Raw genomic sequence first — 17,073 nt, forward strand, 5'->3', positions numbered from 1 at the left:
ATCATCAATCTGTAACAAAAGAGCAGGTTCTTTCAGGAACGTTTGCCAGTTGCACACTGTGGGAAGTCTCAAAGGAATATGTGTCATTCGTACAGTTACAATGGGACACAAGAGCAGCCATTTGAGACAGCTTAGCTAAGGGGTGCGGAAAGGAAAACATAAACTACAGCAAAAATAATTTTATGAATTGATAACTAGTGGCTTTTTATTTGCAATAAACATATAAAAAGAGAAAAAAATACTTAAAATCCTGGTTCCCTAATAGGTATTTGATGGGAGTGTAACAAAAGACTATTTGTAAATAGTATCTGAAAGAGAGATAAGCAGGAACTAAAAAGGGCAGGAAATTGAATGTGTTCTTCCCTCCCACCTCACCACAAGATTTCAGATGAGTTTGGAAAGGTCATTCACATAATTATTACAGTAACAGGTTCAAGGCCTTTTGAGCACAGCTGATCTGATTGTGTGTTAATGGCTGCAAAAGCAAGATAAGAAACATGTAAAATTTTTTAAAAAGAGAGAAAAAAAGAGAAAATCTGCCTATAACACTATTAGCTGGCAGCCCTGTCCTTATGGATAAACTGATGTTGCTTTATAGCATATGGCTTTTTTATTACAGAGTAACCCTGTTTGCCCTCGTGTATTGGGTCATTTAAGCATCAGGACCAGTTTTTACTTCTTTTTTTGTTGGAGGCTAGTTGACATATCTAGTGATCTTTCTAGGGTCTGTAAAAGGTCACACGGTGAAATGAAACTTACCAGAAAACTATAGCTAATGTAAATGTGGTAAGAATTTTCAAGGCCAAAACATGTGAAAGCATCTGGAGACATCTGTCTGGCCAAACCAAAGGCAGTAACACACCTCCTGTTATGAAAGATCAATCACATTTCTCATACCTGAATTCATTCAGTGTACATATTCAGCACCTGCTGCATCTAATAATGCTCTAGGGATCCAAAAATTCAGCACACTAAAGAAGACAGATATCTATAGCTGTTCCAGTGGGGCAGGCTAAATAGTGAAATGTAGGTGGTCACACTGAAAGGTAAGAGACTGGAGCTCAAGAAAAGCAGGGAGGATTAATGGAGGAGGGGCATTTGACCTAAGCCTTACTGAATAGGATTGTGGGGCAGGATATTTTAGACCGAGCAAACTGTGTCACAGAGCCACAGATGTGGAAAAGCGAGAATGGCTGAGGTATAGTAAGGGGTGCAGTTGATTAAGAGATGGGTTTGAAAATGTCAAGTGGAACTGGTGCTACTTTTTAAATGACCACCTCTCAGCTCCATCCTCTACTAGGCTTTGTGGTACTGGGGTAAGGGTTCTGAAAACCACATTTCTGCACTGCCAGGAGGGGGCACTGTAGGGAGACTGCAAGGCTGAAGAAGCCAGAAGGAACACCCTTGTTATTTATTTCCTGTGGGTTTCCCAGGGGCTTCCTGTCAGCTCGATAGCTGCTGAATGACATCTCAGCAGGGCATCCTTCCCGTAGCAGCAATAAAATACAGTTCAAGTTTTTTCCCAACACTTTCAGGAGAGGCTTCATTGTGTCCCACTTCGACCAATTCCTCAGAATTCTTGGTCCTAAGGGTACCTCTAAGGTTCTAATTTTTATTAATTCTAATTCTTCCCCCACCTCTTACCTCTAGAGATGGTAGCTGCTTTCTGTAGTTACTGACTTTCCATAAAGTTCTCATTTTTACCCTGTGTTACTTAGTTAACAACTTGTATGGGCTGGACTTAAACACTGAGCACACCCAGTTGAAAACATCACCAATGTTTAATTTTATACTGCACTTAGAAAGAACCACTGAAATGAAATATTTATTAGGGCCCTAAGGGATTCCTTGCTTGCATTGTCCCTTGACCCCTTTATCTCTCAATCCCTTTCAAGAGTATTGTACCTAGTGTTTAAAAGCTGACCTGGGAAATATCCACAATAACCCCATTTTCACTAAGGTCCCTAGGTTGGATGCTGACCAAGAAAAGTCAACACTCATCATTTCTACTTCCTGGATATGCCACCAACCAGTTTGAAATGTTATGTAATAATGTCACTGCCAAAAGGCAATTAATTAAGTCTGCCTGATTCTATCCTTCTACTCTTAATATTCAGCCTGAGAAGGTGTGGATGGACAGCCAGAAAAATAAAATATTTAAATTTTCGTTTCCAATCCTGACCCAGATCATTTCTCTCCGTTTAGGGAACATTACATCTAAATCATTAGAAGACAAATGGGCATTATTATATTCTTACAGCAGTTCAGGCAAAGAGCTTCCACTGCCTCTCCTGATAACCAAGTTTCCCTGTAACAACTCTTTTTGTCATGAACTTCTACATTACACCCAATCGAATTCTTCTAGTTTAATCCCATACTGTTAGAATTTCACTCCCTCCCTTGTTGAAACTGGAGAACAGCTTGTGAGCAATCTCTTGATAATAACCTTCCATATGTCTAAACCAGTCTTTTCTTTCCAACTAATTAATCCTCCTCCATTTTTTTACACTTTGCTGTGTTACCCAAGCCTTTACATACCTTTGTTTCCCTATGAGTTCTCTTGAAACACTTCCTATTTTTCTGGGGAAATACCTTTACAGACAGTATAGCATGATATAGTATGTCACAGTCACTTTATAAGTTCTGTACTCAACCTTGTGCAATTCTATTTTAAGAGCTATTTCTAGGAGTAAACTAGTACACTCTTGTTGTGTTCTGCCTGTAGAGAAAACATCTGAATTTTCGCTAAATTCAGATTTAAGTAGACGTTTCTTTAGGAGAAAGCTTGCAGCTTATGGCTTTTTAGTAGACTTTTTACTTAACTTCAAATGAGGCAGGTTGGTAAATTTGGGTGACATCAAAATATAGTAAAATTTGATAACCTACAATTATTTGTTTTCTTCTTTTTTTTTTTTTTTTTTTTTGAGACGGAGTCTCACTCTGTCGCCCAGGCTGGAGTGCAGTGGCGCAATCTCGGCTCACTGCAAGCTCCGCCTCCCAGGTTCATGCCATTCTCCTGCCTCAGCCTCTCCGAGTAGCTGGGACTACAGGCGCCCGCCACCACGCCTGGTTAATTTTTTGTATTTTTAGTAGAGATGGTGTTTCACCGTGGTCTTGATCTCCTGACCTTGTGATCCGCCCGCCTCAGCCTCCCAAAGTGCTGGGATTACAAGCATGAGCCACCACGCTCAGCCTGTTTTCTTTTCTCTTAAAGAATACAGGAAAGATATAAGCTTATATATTGAAAAATTATCTGCACATTATAGCTGCACTAATATGCATGCTCTAAGTAACAAAAACTGAACACCATTAAGGACAGATCATAAAAAGGTAAATGTATTTTCCAAGAGAAATCAAAATGAACCAGCATTCTAACACGGTTTGAATGTATGATTCTTTAAAAATCAAAGAAATTTCTTAATTTGGCTTATCAAAGTTTCATTAGATCACATCAAGGGCCAAGGAGAGTTCAAAAGAAGAAAATCTGCTGTTAGGTTGTTGAGTCTTAGTTTAAACTTGGAACCAAAAAGGTGAATAGTGAATTTCTGTAGAGATAAAAGTTGACTATTAGAGGACAGCTTGGTAAAGGTCCATAGCGTATGTTTACATAATGGTTAAGAATGGACTCAAGGTGTAATATTACATTCAGCAAAATATTTGAAGATATAATGCAATTTCTTTGAGAACAGAGACTATGGAAATTCTGGAAGATGTGACAGTCCCTAGAAAGTAGTTGGCTTTCAGAGCTTGCAGACCTGCATTTGGTTCTAGGTTCTTTGAGGTAATTTAGTCTACTACATTTATGAAATGAGCTACACAAAGCCCAACCCTTATATTTTGACACCTCTGAATTAATAAGTGAATTATTTTTTCTTAAGACAGAAGGTACTGGCATACATTATTTTATTGCACTTCACTTTATTGTGTTTCGCAGACACTGTGTTTTTCACAAATTGAAGGTCTGTGCCAATACTATGTCAAGCAAATCTACTGGCACAATTTTTCTAATAGCCTGCATTCACTTATTATCACGTTGTCCCCTTTCTAAAATTCTTGGAGTATCTCAATTTTTTATTATGTCTGTTACAATGATCTGTGATTAGTCATCTCTCAATGTTATTATTGTAACTGTTTTGAGGCTCCATGAACTATGCCCATAGAAGGCAGCAAACTAAAATAATAAATCTGTGTGTTCTGACTGTTCCATCAACTGGCCACTCCCTCATCTCTCTCCCTCTCTTTGGGATTTCCCATTCCCTGAGACACAGTAATATTAAAATTAAGCCAATTAATAACCCTACAATGGCTTCTAAGTGTTCAAGTGAAAGGAAGAGCAGCACATCTGTCAGTTTAAATCAAAGGCTAGAAATTAAGCTTAGTGAGGAAGGCAAGTCAAAAACCAAGACAGACTGAAAGCTAGGCCTTTGCTCAGTTAGCCAACTTGTGAATGAAAAAAAAGGTTTTCGAAGGAAATTAGAATTGCTACTCCAGTGAAAACACAAATGATAAGAACCAAAACAGGCTTATTGCTGATAGAAAGTTTTAATGGTCTGGGTAGAAGATCAAACCAGCCACAACATTCCCTTAAGCCAAAACCCAACTCACAGAAAGGCCCTAAATGTCTTCAATTCTATGAAGGCTGACAGAGGTGAGGAAGCTGCAGGGAGAAAAGTTTGAACCTAGCAGAGGCTGGTTTATAAGGTTTAAGGAAAGAAGCTATCTTTATAACATTAAAGTAGAAGGTAAAGTAGCAAGTGCTGATGTGAAAACTTCAGCTAGTTATTCAGAAAATCTAGCTAAGAGAATTGATGGAAATGGCTACACTAAACAACAGATTTTCAGCGTAGACAAAACAGCCTTATTTTGAAAGAAGATGCAACCTAGGACTTTCATAGCTAAAAACAAGTCAATGTCTGGTTTCAAAACTTCAAAGGACAGGCTAACTTTCTTGTTAGGGGCTAATGCAGCTGGTGATGTTGAAGCTGAAGCCAATGCTCATTTACCAATTTGAAAATCAAAGGGCCCTTAAGAATTATGTTAAATCTACTCTGTGTTCTTGAAATGGAACAACAAAGCCTGGTGACACTGCATGTTTACAGTATGGTTCACTAAATATTTTAAGCACACTGTTGAGACCTACTGCTCATAAAAAAAGATTCCTTTCAAAATAATACTGTCCATTGACAACACGTCTCATTAGCAAAGAGAAATACTACTGTCCATTGACAATGCATCTCATTACCCAAGAGCTCTGATGTAGATGAGCAATATTAATGTTATTTTCATGCCTGCTAAAATCAGTTTTGTAGCCCATGGATCAAGGAGTAATTTTCAAATTTCAAATCCAATGACTTAAGAACGACTTACAAAATACATTTTATAAGGGTATAGATTCTATAGATAATTATTCCAATGATAGATCTGAGCAAAGTAAACTGAAAACCTTCTAGAAAGGATTCACCATTCTATATACCGTTAAGAACAGCTGTGATTCATAGAAGGTCAAAATATTAATAGGAATTTGGAAGAAGTTGTTCTAACCCTCATGGATAATTTGGGGGGGGGGTTCAAAACTTTAGTGGGGAAATAAATGCAGATGTGATGAAAACAGCAAGATAACAAGAACTAGAAGTGGAACAGGAAGATGTGACTGAATTGCTGCAATCTCGTGATAAAAGTTAAATGAATGAAGAGCTGCTTCTTATGGATGAGCAAAGAAAGGGGTTTCTTGAGATAGAGTGTAGTCCTGGAAAAGATGCTGTGGACATGTTGAAATGACAACAAAGGATCTGGACCATTAGATCTACTTGGTTGACAAAGTGGTGGCAGAGTTAGAGAGGATTGACTCCAATTTTGAAAGAAGTTCTACTGTGGGTAAAATGCTATCTAACAGCATCATAAGCTACAGAGTCAATCAATGTGACAAAGCTTATTGTTGTCTTCCTTTAATAAATTGCCACAGCCACCCCAACCTTTAGCAGCCACCACCCTTATCAGTCAATAGCATCAGTCATCAGCAAAAAGATGATAATTTGCTGAAGACTTATATCAGCATGAGCAATTTTTAGCAATAAAATATTTTTAAATCAAGATGTGTAAATTGTTGTATGTATGTAAGGCAGGCATGTAAATGCTACTGCCTACTTAATAACATAAAATATAGTGTAAACGTAACTTCTGTGTGCTCTGGGAAACCAAAAAATTCATATGACTTTCTTCATTGTGAAATTTGCTTTATTGCGGCATCTGGAACTGAACCTCAAATATCTCCAAGGAATGACTATATATCTAGGAACATATTTGGTTCAATGAATAACATGATAAAAAAAATAGTGATTTTTGGTAGGAAATGTCAATTACTCCACTAAGGCTGGGAACACATAAAGTTGAAAATAGCAAGATTTTGTACTTAGGATCTTCTTTGTTTGTCCCTCAAGCCATTATTATATAAAATATTATACTTTGTGATATATAAATATTTTTCACTCCATCCTTTGCCCTAGCTTCTATAGATATGATAAATCTCTCTGATCCTTATCCTCAAAAAAGCCAACAAACAAACCCTTAAGAGGCAGTAGATCAAGAAAGATTTTTTGGGTTGTCATGTTAAACAGTAAGTACAACTTGGACATGAAAATATGCTTTGAGAATAAAATAAAAATAAAGTTTCAGTTATACAAATTAAATAAGTTCTAGAGATTTGCTGCTGCCAAACTTGTACCTATAGTCAGCAATATTGTATTGTGCACTTAAAAGTTTATTAAGAAGGTAGATGTCATAAGTGTTCTTACCACGAAAATAAAAAAGAGAGTTGGAGAATGGTAGGTCTAAGATAACAAAGATAAATGACAGAGCGAGGCTAGAATAGGTAGGAAAAGGTAGAGGCAAGTATAGCATGTAATTTTGGATATAAATAAGAGAATACGAGAGAGCAGGAGATACAGGTGCAGAGTACATATTATGTATTTGTGGGGGGACAGGATAAGGCATAAATAACTTATTTATTTTTGATTAACTGTTAATAATAAAAAGTTGACTAGATCAAGTAGATGGAGTATTTTTAAGTTCACTCATTCCTATTTCCTCAATGCTATGTGCCAGATGCTGTGGTAGGCACTAGGAATATGTAAGTGAGGAATACAGTAATGATTCCTGCCTTCTTAAGGATTAAACCCTAAGAGTGGGGAAAGTGCTGGCTATTCTGTTTTCCTCCCTTGCCTGTCACCTTCTTGTTCCCTGCAGACCCTCTGCCTTGCCTTGTGAACTGACAATTGCATCCCCAGGCTTGTAGAGTGGCTTCTGTTTGACTTCAGCCATGAGAGCCATCGGAGATGAGAAGGCAAGAGGAAAAAGAAGTCAGGATATAAATTTCCTAATCCTCTCTTCAGCTATGTTCTTATATAAAGGCTGTGTGTCTTCACAGCAACAGTCATTACAGCTCCCATTGGTTGATCCCTGGCCTGCTTCATATCTCCAGTTTTCCCTGGTTCTGGAAACACTATCTCCTCCCCCTTGCTCCTTCAGGATTACACATGACAATGAGTTATTGCTATCAGGAGTTGATACATGTCTTGGTTTTTCTTCTTGTTCTTCTCAACCTGCTCACAGATCTTCAGCTTATCACTTTACTAAATTCTATTGAAATGTCTGAGTTGGATCCTGTTTACATCTGGGATCCTGACACAGATAAATGTTTTAAGTGGAGAAACACGTATGTGGGAAACTTAAAATTGTGTTAAGGACGTAAAAAAGGAATAAAAAGGTATATAGACAGAGAATAATGGGTGTGAGTTAGATGAGGTGGTCATTCATAGATAACCTATTTCAGGAGCGATATTGAAACTGAGGCCAGAGGATAAATGAGAGCCCCCATGGAAAGAACAGGGGGAGAGAAATCCCAGTGTAAGAAACAGCAAGTGCAAAGACCACAAGACAAAAAAAAGCTTGACATGCTACATTTCAGAATTTGGTTATAACACTCCATAAGGAATGTTTGGTTAGGACACAGTGAGGGGAAAGACAGCCTGAGTGATAAGATCCTGACGATATCCAGTGACAGATACTGAAGTTTTTGCAGCAGACAAAGGCCCACAAGAGCACCATGTGCTCAGTGAAGTGAGAAGCAGCTCAGATGAGCTGCGGGAGCCATGCAGATGCTCAGGAATTAATTTGCAATTGCTGTGATCATGTTGGGATGAAATGGTGATCCACACCACAAAATAATATACTGTAAAAGGATGAACACATGTCAAGATGTTATTTCTTTGATCTTATTTATTTTCATGGGGGTGGCAGACTAGTCTTTAGGTAGAGGGTAGATCTCTTCATAAGATGTTTCTTTTTTCCATAATTGTGACATTTCTTAGAAAGGACACCAAGTGATAAATACAGATCTTCTTGACCGAAGCAGTCTTCTTTACACTCCCTTTTATTTATTTACTTTTGAGAGTTGGGTAGCAAAGAAGGAGTAGAAAGGTTGAAGAAAATAAAATATTAAAAGAACTTAAGTGATTTAGTGATTTGACTGTTGGGTATTACCTAGAATGAAAGAGACTTTAAGCCTCAATTTACTAAACATATTTCAAGGCTTCCAAAGGCAACCACATCTAACTTATTAAATAAGCTTGCCTAGGGAAATATTTATATTGGTTTTTTCCTATAAGTCTAGTTTTCTAATTTGTTTTACAATATGACCTCCCTTTGTTTGTGGCCTTAGTATAAATTCTGGCACTGAAGAATTATTTAACTACAGGATACACTAAAACCCTTGTCTTCAAGCCAGAATATATTATTTTTGCATTTGTCACAATTGAGTTTCTTACTTGGGACATTTTCAGACCTACTTGACACACAACAGCAAATGGTGACAAATCAGACTTTTAACTATTATTCAATCTTATGCACTTAACTAGTATCTTTAGGTTTAGAAGGCTTCCTCAAGTATCTGCCCAAATACCTCCTAGATACATTTTACATTTTGAAATTTATTTCTACTTATAGCTATCTTTTGCTTAAAAGATGGGTCACATAACAATTCATTTTGCTTATAGTCTATTATGTTGCTTCTACTTAAAGTAGAATTGCACATATGTCTTATTTTAATCATTCTTGATATTAAAACACACAGTGTTTACTATGTTTGTTCCCTAAATCTCCCTTAGCTGATTTTTTTTTTCATTTTTACTAATATTTTCCTTACCCAAAGGCTAAACCTACTTTAATAATCACACTTGTGTGGCTGGCTTTATCTCTGAGTACTTTATAGTCATATTGTGGGAGTTTGCTCTCTGCAACTGAAGTTAAATAATTAGTAACTCTGATAGAGATACATTTATGCAAATTATAGAGTCTAGAAAGAACCCTGAGGTCTTATCATCCTAAAAAAAAAAAGAAAACAACACTCTGTTTAAAATAAATCATAATACGATAATCAAATATAATCAAAATTCCACTTCTGCCTCTGATCTCAATACCTATACTGTAAACATCATTGACAAGTGACTATATATCCTGGGCTGTAAACCCTCAGAAACAGAATCATTAAGTATGGCAGGCATTAGGGTGTGATATAAATTCTTTCTCTCATTTGGGAAATGATTACTTGTACATATTGACAGCTGGTGCTATTATGATTTCAGGAGATACTAAGGTAATACATAGGATCACTATGTAACTATTATCCTTATGACTTTTATCTGCTGTCTTATTATGTCTTATAAGAATCTACATCCTATACATGAGGAGTGGATAGTACTTTGCCTTTCTATCCTCTTTATTTACCTAACAACTGAATGAAATTTAAAGATGACACTTAAATTTTAAGATATATAGGTACAGATGTAAAGCTTTTTATTCATTAAAGAAGTTTTATGTTAAAATAGCAAAATTATAGAAATTGTTGTCCACAGGAATGACTAGAAGATAATTGTAACTGATTACTTCATCAATTCCCATTTGACCTTCTTTTAGAAAATAAATAGCCACCATGGAACATCTGGAGAAACGACACCTAGCAAAATAAGTGATCCAAAAATAAGATGTCACATTTTAATGAACAATTGTGTTTAATTATGGAAGAACATGTACTTACTTGCCAAGTGCAAAGCATTCCACCTTAACAGTTGTTCCTTTAGCAGCTGTAACCGTGAAAGGAAAATGGACCTCAATTTTCGGCTCATATTCTCCCATCACACCTTAGAAAGAAAGAATAGTCTTTAAGAATCAAATGAATGTTACAATTTGTTTCTTAATCCTGGAGATGTTACATTGAAAATCACTGTGGTTTGGTTGTTAATGTCTGTTTGATGACTGTTAAATTTTTCGATGTATTGAAATAAGTAGTACACTTAGGCTCTTATCATTTTGATGAAATCCTAGTCTTCCCCTGAGGACTAGATTACATGCATGTTCATTATCATTTAAAGTAATAATTATTGAAAGTGTTAACACTAGTAGTACCGTTCCTAATTGTTCTAAAAAAACTATGACTATTTCCCATTTTAAATAAGAAAAGGTATCAAAATTTCCTTATTGCCAAATAACTACTCATTTATAAAGTCAAATATTTATTATATATCTATAATATGCATGGCATTTTGCCAAAAATTCTGGGAGTAACAAAAGATTAATCAGTTGTGCTCTCAAGCACTCAGCAACTATATTCTTAAAGAGAGAAACAACATACTGTATACTCAAGTATGGGAGAAAAGCTATCTATCAAATTACTGTAATGAAAGATAAGAAGTGATCATTGCCATGAATAAGGTATTAAGTATTATGCACTGATATGGTTGGGCTCTGTGTCCCCACTAAAATCACATCTCAAATTGTAATCTGCATATGTCAAGAGAGGGACCTGGTGGGAGGTGATTGGATCATGGAGGTAGATTCCTCCATGCTGTTCTCATGATAGTAAGAGAGTTCTCACAAAATTTCATGGTTTTAAAAGTGGCAGTTTCCCTGTTCTCTCTCTCGTCTCTTCTGCCACCACGTAAGACATGCCTTGCTTCTCCTCCTTCCACCATAATTGTAAGTTTCCTGAGGCCTTTTCCTGTGGTAGAAAAGAAAAACCCCATTTTCTGTTGAGAAATTAAACCTGGCTGCAGAAATTTGCATAAGTAACGAGGAGCTGAGTGTTAATAGCGAAGGCAATGGGAAAAATGTCTCCATAGCATTTCAGAGATCTTCATAGCAGCCCCTCTCATCACAGGCCTGGAGGCCTAGGAGGGAAAAATGGTTTCATGGCCAGCCTGGGGACCCACTGCTCCGTGCAGCTTCGAGACATGGTGTCTTGTGTCCTAGCTGCTCCAACTCCAGCCATGGCTAAAAGGGGTCAACATATAGCTCAGGCCATTGCTTCAGAGGTGCAAGCCCCAAGCCTTGGCAAATTCCATGTGGTGTTGGGCCTACATATGTGCAGAAGGCAAGAATTCAGGTTTGGCAACCTCTTCCTAGATTTCAAGGATGTACGGAAACACCGAGACGTCCAGGCAGAAGTTTGCTGCAGGGAAAGATCCCTAATGGAGAACCTCTACTAGAGCAATGCAGAGGGGAATGGTGGGGTTGGAGCCTCCACACAGTGTCCCCACTGGGGTACTGACTACTGGAGCTGTGAGAATATGGCCACCATCCTCCAGACCCCAGAATGGTGGATCCACAGCTTGCACTGAGCACCCGGAAAAGCCATAGGCATTCAACGCCAGCCCATGAAAGAGCCAGAGGGGCTGTGCCCTGCAGAGCCACAGGGGCAGAGCTGCCCTAGTCCTTGGGAGCCTACACCTTCTATCATCATGCCCTAAATGTGAGACATGGAGTCAAGGAGACTATTTTGGAGCTTTAAGATTTAAAAACTGCCTTGCTGGGTTTTGTATTTGCATGTGGCCTGTGGCCTCTTTGTTTTGGCCAATTTCTCCCATTTGCAATGGGAACATTTACCCAATGCCTGTATCTTGGAAGTAACTAACTTGTTTTTTATTTTACAGGCTCATAGGCGGAAAGGACTATTCTTGCCTCAGATGAGACTTTGGACTTGGACTTTTGGATTAATGCTAGAATGAGTCAAGATTTTGGGGACTCTTGAGAAAGTATCATTGGTTTTGAAATACGAAAAGAATGTGAGATTTGGGAGGGGTCGGAGTAGAATGATATGGTTTGGCTCTGTATCCCCACCAAAATCTCATCTGAAATGGTAATCCCCACGTGTCAAAGGAGGGACCTGGTGGAAGGTGGCTGAATCATGGGGGCAGTTTCCCCCATGCAGTCCTTATGATAGTGATGGAGTTCTCATGAAATCTGATGACTTTTAAAGCGGCAGTTTTCCATGCTCCCTCTCTCTCTCCTGCTGCCATGTAAGATGTACCTTGCCTCCCTTTTGCCTTCTGCCATGATTGTAAGTTTCCTGAGGCCTTCCCAGCCATGTGAAACTGTGAGTCAATTAAGTCTGTTTTCTTTATAAATTACTCAGTCTCAAGTATTCTTTATAGCAGTGTGAAAACAGACTAATACATGCACATTTGAGGAGATCATAAGAATAATGAGGGTTTGGATAAGTGGAAAAAAGATAGGAGAGAGTAAATGGAGCTATAAAAAAATGATAAAGAAATGGGAAGTGACCAGAAATAGGAATATCAGTTTTTCTGACATCTGGATATGTGAAGGGAAGTGATATTAGATAAATCTGGAAATACATGGATGGAACAAAAAAACAGATGGAATCTGAAAAACAGAGAGCCTTGATTATCAGAGTAACACATTTAGACTTTAATCTGTTTTGGAGCTACAGTGGTTTTGAATAGGGAAGCTGCATTATGCTGAGATGGATACAGTGAAACTGGAGTAGAGACAAATAAATCAATGACATTACTTCAGTAATACAAGATAAAGGCCTGAGTTTTAATAATAGTAATAAAAGCAGACAAAAGGCACTAGATGGGAAAAACTAATTAATAACTGAACTGGCAAAACTCGGCAGACAATGAGGTACAGGAATAAGGGCATGGGCAGTGTCAATAATAACACTATAATTTGCAGCTTGGGGAATTGGGCAATGTCAATAAAAGAAAAAAGAACACAGTCAAAGTAGAAAAGCTGACGAGCTTCAATTTGGAGGTATTGAATTTGAAGTACCTACAAGATATTCAGAAGAAAGTATCTGACCACATAGTAAAAATGAGAGAATGAAGCTCAGGATGAGTTCTAGACAGGGGAAAACACTTACAGTCATTTAGAGGTGGTAGTTGAAGCAATGAGACTGGATAGGGCTTTTACCTATTAGAAAAAAATGCAATAGCTGAGGCCGGGTGGATTCTGGTGCTAGTGCCATCATATAGCCTTGGAGAAAATTTTCTCCTAAAATTAATTTTTTAGAAGCCCCCTATGTGTAAAATACCACATAGAAAACAGCTATGATTTGGCACAGATGCTTCTCTGAGGAGACTGTGCATGTGTTTGAGGGTGTCTATGTTTGTGGCCATATCAGCATGGATGAGTCTTTGTGCATATGTAGTTCTCTGTACAATTATTTTGCATATGTATGTAGAATGAGAGGAAAGAAGAAGAAACCCAAGAAGAGTAAGATAAATCTATAAGATATGAAGGTCATATACACTGGACATGCAAAGGGAAAAAAAGGGTTACCTTTGGCAAGAAAAACATTTTATGTGTTTAATGTTTATCTATTTATTTGTTATGCAGCTTTTGAAGTAAGCTTTGAAGAAAGCATATGGATAAGTTTAGATGGAAAATGTTTAATCTCACATAAGACAAAAAGGTTATCTTTGCTCTTTGTGGTATTTATTGTTTTTTTTTTTTAATTTTTTTGGCAAAGGAGAAAAAATGTCACTAAAATTTTTATCACAGAGATTTCACTAAATGTCTAGTCTGTACCATCTCTGACACATCAGAAAACTCTGGGTTTCATGTTTCTAATCTGTTTACTGAGGACGTAGAAGGGAATTATCATCAATATAATGTCCTACTCTAAGAGGCTAACTCCCTCAATTACTTTCCAGTCTAAACTTTGCTGCACATCAAGAGCCTGATAAATAGCAAGTGAATTGAATGGTTAGCACTATTATGTCACCAAAAACAAATGTTTAACGACTTCTTCTCTCTTTATCAATAATGTTTGTTTCCTCTGCTTCTTTTTAAATATTTCCCCATGCTCCTCCATACTATACCCACCAGGTTCCTTTCTTTTACTTCCTCTTCATGTCAACTTTTTTTCCCTATGGTGTCTCTGCCAGCTACTTGAATAGCAGGATGTGGTCTGCTGGTGATACTAATAAACTCAGCCGAATGTTTTTAATGATGTGAAGTTTATCTTTAATGCTCTCTTACTTGTAAGCCCCGTAGGAAGACTCCAGGCATCCTGTTTAGAAGCTACATATGACTGCTCTTGTGAAGTAGTCCTCAAACTTAATTTCTGATTTCCCTGCCTATTCTTAAAATTGATTTGGTATTGTTGTTACTTCTCTACCTGTTAATCTGATGACACAATAACACCTGATTTATCATGATGCTTATTAAAACTAAGCCTCTTATATACATGGGTCCCTGTGAGTGCTGACATTTACTCAGTGTCATAGGGTGTTGGAGTGGAAGGCCAAATTTGGAAAATATTTCTATATAATTATTTCTAGTAAATTGCCCAAAGAGATCTTAGGAGAAAGGGACTTCAATCTCCAAAGCTCCAGTAATTCATTTTGATTTTTTTCTCTTTCTAAATAAAATACTATTTGTAGAACCCACTTTTATATTAATACTTTAGTATTCTTCTTCTTAAGGAAGGTACCAAGGTGGTACAACATTTTAGGCTTTTCAAAATCTCCAGCTGCCTCTGAGTAATACCAAAGAGGTACTGATACTATTAACTGATATGAGTCAGATCAGATCCATACAGTCTCTCTTCTCTTCCAGATTACATTGATAAATTGCAAAGAAGACATTCCTTTATTGCCATAATCATTAAAAATGATCCAAAGGATGGGTACTTCTGATAGTATCTGGGAGGTAATTTGGCCCAGATACAGCCTTCTGGTGTTCCTCAAATAATTTCCATTATGGCCAAGGGCATACTGAAGCCTCACTTCAGGCCCCAAGAGGTTGCTAATATCTGAACTATATATTAAAAATAAAACAAAAAGAGTTGAATAAGAGGCTTCAAATTATTTTACCTAATTTGAGCTATACTGCAAGAAATTATAACTGGTTTTTAAATTTTTATCATCACACTGAGAGCAATGATGTAAGGACATATGAGAAAGCTCTTTAGATATCTTGCTCTTTAACATATGATAATATTCAGCGGTTATGTTTTGCTTTACATTTCATGGGATTATTATGTTAGAGCTAAAGTTGAGCCTAGCTCAGGGTTCCCCACCCCTACAGACCCCTACAGGTCTGTGGCCTGTTAGGAACTGGGCTGCACAGCAGGAAGTGAGAGGCCGGCAAGGGAGCATTACTGCCTGACCTCCACCTCTTGTTGGATCAGTGGCAGCATTAGATTCTCACAGGAATGTGAACCCTGTTGTGAACCATGCATGCAAGGGAGCTAGGTTGCATACTCCTTATGAGAATCTAAAGCCTGATGGTCTGAGGTGGAAAAGTTTCATCCTGAAACCATCCCTCTGTGTATGTGGAAAAATTATCCTCCATGAAATTGATCCCTGGTGCCAAAATGGTTGGGAACCACCCACTGCCTTAGCTGATATAATTTACCCTTCTTCTTTTTAGAAATGAGGTAACTGAGAGTCAAAGAGGTCAAGTAACTGGCCCAAGGTCCTATTGAAAGTTGCTGATAAAAATGTTGCAAAATTAGGGATTTTCTGACCTTATGTGCAGAGCTATTTTCTTTTTTTTGAGACAGAGTCTTGCTGTTGCCCAGGCTGGAGTGCAGTGGCGCGATCTCGGCTCACTGCAGGCTCCGCCCCCCGGGGTTCACGCCATTCTCCTGCCTCAGCCTCCCGAGTAGCTGGGACTGCAGGCACCCACCACCTCACCCGGCTAATTTTTTGTATTTTTTAGTAGAGACAGGGTTTCACTGTGTTAGCCAGGATGGTCTCGATCTCCTGACCTTGTGATCCGCCCGCCTCGGCCTCCCAAAGTGCTGGGATTACAGGCGTGAGCCACTGCGCCTGGCCGCAGAGCTATTTTCTTGACATCACTGTGTTGAGAAACTTTACAGAGTATAATAGTCCAGGCATACTATATGTACTACATTAATCATTGACTGTCTGACATGGCTACATGGTTTATTTCAGTTGCAAGTTTTAGTATCTCAAATCTTGTGCAGCTTAGCTTGAAATTTCTTTTGTTAGGCAGAGTTTGATGCTGAAAGGGAAGGGAGACAGTCCCATAAGACACATAGTTGAAGATCAAAATATCAGGCTTGTCTCTTCAGTCAAGGTAGGTCTTTGATCTTTTTATTGCCCCTAGTATGGAGCTGAATATAGCTCAAGAAACACTCAATGTGTGTCTTCATTTCTTTCCCCAGACCTGTCTCTCCTGGCTTACGTGGCTGCCCTACTTTAGAATTACATGCCATTAGAAGATGACCTTAAGTTACCGTAGTTTCTCATAAACAGAAGCCTTCCATCTGAAAGCACATTACTCTCCTTCTTTGTCTTTATGGTTGTTGATTTTCTTATTTATTCCAATTACTTTTGAAGAGCTAGGGTGCTTTTCCCTAAGTGGAATGCAATTTAGAGCAGTGTTTCTCCAAGCACCTTACAGAACAGAGAGCCAAAACACCAGAAAAACCTGGACAACTTATTAAAATTTCAGGCAACAGAGTTCAACTCTAAGCCTGATGATGAATATTTTTTGAAGTTAGGGTTATGAGCTTCGTATTTTGATAGTTTCTCTAGGAGATTTTATGAACATTAAAAAAATTCAAGAGTGGACCTTTCTTTACTCTGATTTTTCTCATGTGACTTGTCCTTCTGAGGATTAGAGTATAATTGACTAAAATGTCTGAAAAATGGCATGCAGAGAGTCATGCTGTCAAACATACTGTATTCAGGGGCAACTTGCCCTAACATCAAGGCAAATTACATTCAACCTGTATGTGCTGGT

At 37.9% G+C, this 17,073-nt stretch overlaps 1 protein-coding gene across 2 annotated transcripts in view; it reads right to left on the reverse strand.

Moving 5' to 3' along the window:
* The window catches only part of CNTN5 (contactin 5), a 1,343,728-nt gene that overhangs the window by 341,188 nt on the left and 985,467 nt on the right, over positions 1-17,073 (reverse strand). For both annotated transcript variants that reach the window (XM_003253028.3, XM_003253029.3), the window contains one exon: positions 10,091-10,193. In XM_003253028.3, the coding sequence (XP_003253076.1) occupies positions 10,091-10,193 (103 nt within the window). The remainder of the gene's footprint in view (positions 1-10,090; positions 10,194-17,073) is intronic.

This window comes from Nomascus leucogenys, chromosome 15, assembly GCF_006542625.1.
Source record: "Nomascus leucogenys isolate Asia chromosome 15, Asia_NLE_v1, whole genome shotgun sequence".
Classification (NCBI taxonomy): Eukaryota; Metazoa; Chordata; class Mammalia; order Primates; family Hylobatidae; genus Nomascus; species Nomascus leucogenys.